The sequence below is a fragment of the Branchiostoma belcheri genome, unplaced genomic scaffold (assembly GCF_001625305.1).
Source record: "Branchiostoma belcheri isolate BF01 breed outbred unplaced genomic scaffold, Haploidv18h27 scaffold1492, whole genome shotgun sequence".
In the NCBI taxonomy this organism is placed as follows: Eukaryota; Metazoa; Chordata; class Leptocardii; order Amphioxiformes; family Branchiostomatidae; genus Branchiostoma; species Branchiostoma belcheri.
In genome coordinates this window covers 34-3071 of record NW_017802927.1, presented here as the reverse complement: position 1 = coordinate 3071, position 3038 = coordinate 34, and the positions used below count along the sequence as shown (strand labels likewise).

Here is a 3038-nt window from a genome sequence, read left to right as displayed (position 1 = left end):
ACCGTGCTTGACCGAACGCCTAACCCATTCAGGCATAGACTAGATTGGTACGGTTCTGGATACGATAGGCTGTGCGTGTTCAGTATCGTTGCGAAAAAGATCACGTTTCACTCACGTCTCTCTCTCAGTCTTTCTATCTCAGTCTTTCACTCTTTGTTCTTGTCTCCCTCGCTCACCCTGTTTTTCAGTCCCTCTTTTTCTTCTTTGGCATATTTCCCTGTCTCTGTTTTTCTACCTCTAAAATCTCTATCTGTCTGCCTCTCTTTCCTAATACCCATTAACAGTACGTACCGTTTTAACCACGTAGATCCAGTCGCACCTTCTACTGTCAGGCACGATGACGAAACCTGGTCTGTAAAAAACATTTAATTTTCATTAACATTTTATAAGGTAATTTCAAAACAAATGTATATGCACCAGCCAAACAAAATGAATACTAGTAGATAAGCAAACAGTTTTCTTAAATATGAATAACAACAACATTGTAGACATGATCTGCATTTCTGACAATGATGGTGAAAGGCTGCTTTTAATGACAAGCCTACTTACTGGTAGTTCTGCATGGTCCAGGCGTCCGGATGTTCCAGTAGCTTTTGGAACGGCCAGAGCTTGAATATTGATATATGTCTGGAACATAATACACAAGGCATTTTTTGTGGTGTAGGGAAACCGACAGAAAAAAAAATCCAGACGAAAGTCCCTAAGCGTCACCTGTAACGAAGGCCCACCTACCTACAGACGTTTAAATTTGCGGTCTCCCTGTCCTCTTGTAGGTTGAATATTCTATCGTAATCCTGTCAAGAAAGTAAAACAAATAAAAAGTTATGAAATCAAGTGTACACAAATCCAATTTTGCACACCTTCTTGTTGAAAGGTTGGCTTTGCAATCATAAGCGTAATCGTAAGTGTCTTATCATACTTTTTTAAGCATATTTTGACACATTTTCTGATTCATATACTCTCTATCTACGTGTACAGAATTGGAACGTCACACCTATAAAGGCAACCTTCGTCTATTTTCCTCCCACTCCACTGACGTTGTAACACATAGAAAATTCAATCAAGTAAACAAACAAACAAACAAACAAACAAACAAAAGATGTTCACCTGCGCATGCACACAGAACAGCTCTGTCCTTTCCTGGGTCAGTACTGTTGACCTCCGCTTGGTTCGCGTCAGCAGCTCTCGTTCCTAGGGCGGTAAACGCACAGGCGGTTACTATGGCAACAGCTCTCCTTCCCAGGATAGAGACGATGTTTTAAAAAGTACTGACCATAAGTACCACAAGAAGGCTGTGTACTTTTGTTTATTTGTTTATTTATTTATTTACTTGTTTGTTTGTTAATTTATGTGTTTCTTACCCCAAACTTCATCCCATGCCGCAGGACCGTGTTGGCCTCGTCCTCAGCAGCGTAGCTCTCCACGACTGAGGAGAAAATTAAGTAAAATCTGTTGTAGATCTATTAACAAATGTAAAAACAAACTCACGGAATTGATCAATTCAATCAATCAGTTCTACTCACGTCTTCCCGACAGGACGAAGTAGAAGCCGTCCGCGGCATGACCCTCCCGGATTATCACACGGCCCGTCCCGAAACTGGGGGCCAGAGGGTCAAATATTATAATATATTATAAACACCATGATTTACATATACCTACCAGTAATTTGCATATGCCTACCAATAAGTTCCATATGTCTTAGAATCATTCATGCAAACAAAAGTAGTGATCGATCGTATGTTCACCTTCTACTTCTTTTGATACACACGGTAATGAATAAACAAAAAACAAACAAACACCATCCCGCGTACCTGTCGTACCAGGCCACCTGGCACAGCTGTTTTTGGATCTCGAACGGGAAAAGCGCGAAGTCGGGCATCTTCTGCATCGTGCGCACGATCTGGGGAGGGGAGGGGGCACGATTAAGTTTGGTAAAGCTTGGTAAAGATATATAAAACAGAAGACATGTGGCCAAAATCTAAGGCTTCATAACTCTGGAGTGTGTGAGAGAGCCACGCTGGCTCAAGCAGGTTTATCGACCCACTACACATAGTGGATCAAAACCATTCCTGTCTGCGGTAGGGAACATTTTATTTATTTGCACAAATTGAAACATTAATCAACAAAACAAAGACATAAGAACATTCTTCCTGCTTCTCGCATTGACTCATTTCGTCCTCACTCTCATTGACTCCAGCTTGTCTTGCGCTTTAGTCTCTGAATTTAATAGGAAGACGAAATGATGTTCTAGTAACCCGAACTTAGCTATGTACCTAGCAGTGGGTTTCTTTGCATTGCACTTATCGTAACAAATTGTTTTAAAAAACTGTACTGACCGTCTCTGCCTCCTCCTCTGTCCGATCTTTGGACGATTTTCTCAGCAGCTCCTTCACTCGGGAGGGCACCACGTCCTGCCGGGGAGAAACACGTTTAATAAGAAAACTTGTTTTCTTTCATCTTGAGTTGCCAGACACAAACTTCAAACAACATTAGAACTTCCATTATTTCAATAACTGTGCTTTATCCATGAACAAGCACGGTCCTGGATAGTGGAAATGAACCGTGCATGGGCAAATCTATGTTCTTGGATACGCAGAGACTATCCGTGTCTGATCCTGATCCTAACCCTAACCCATTCAGGCAACCAGAAAACTAAACGGGACATACACGAAGATGCTGCGAGTAGTTTTCAATACATACTACTAATGAACAGTTATACGGTTCGTTACCAAATGTATCTACAGTAGTTAAATATCGACGACTAAGCTTGGCCGGTCATGTAGTATGTAGTGAAGAACCAGTCAGTAGGCTTCTACTCTGGAATCCTGATACCGGTACGAGAAGAGTTGGACGCCCAAACATGACACTTAAGAAACTTATTGAAACTGAAACAGGCTTGGAGGGCCAGGAACGTATCTCTGTGATGAATGACAAACAGTTCTGGAGATCTAACTTTGTATGCTCCACCTCTATTATGGAGGATGAAAGATGATGATGATGATGATGATGATTCAGGCATAGAAAAATAGAACTAGATA

At 41.4% G+C, this 3038-nt stretch overlaps 1 protein-coding gene across 1 annotated transcript; it reads right to left on the bottom strand.

Annotated features, from left to right (window-relative positions):
* Positions 1–274: 274 nt before the first annotated feature.
* On the bottom strand, positions 275–2411 carry LOC109465154 (cyclic nucleotide-binding domain-containing protein 2-like; the record flags this gene model as incomplete). The annotated part of the gene is made up of 8 exons (XM_019762301.1): positions 275–352; positions 550–627; positions 733–794; positions 1108–1191; positions 1362–1426; positions 1524–1597; positions 1812–1900; positions 2337–2411. Coding segments are annotated over 8 exons (605 nt in total), but the record flags the coding sequence as incomplete, so codon positions are not given.
* Between the last annotated feature and the right edge of the window lie 627 nt (positions 2412–3038).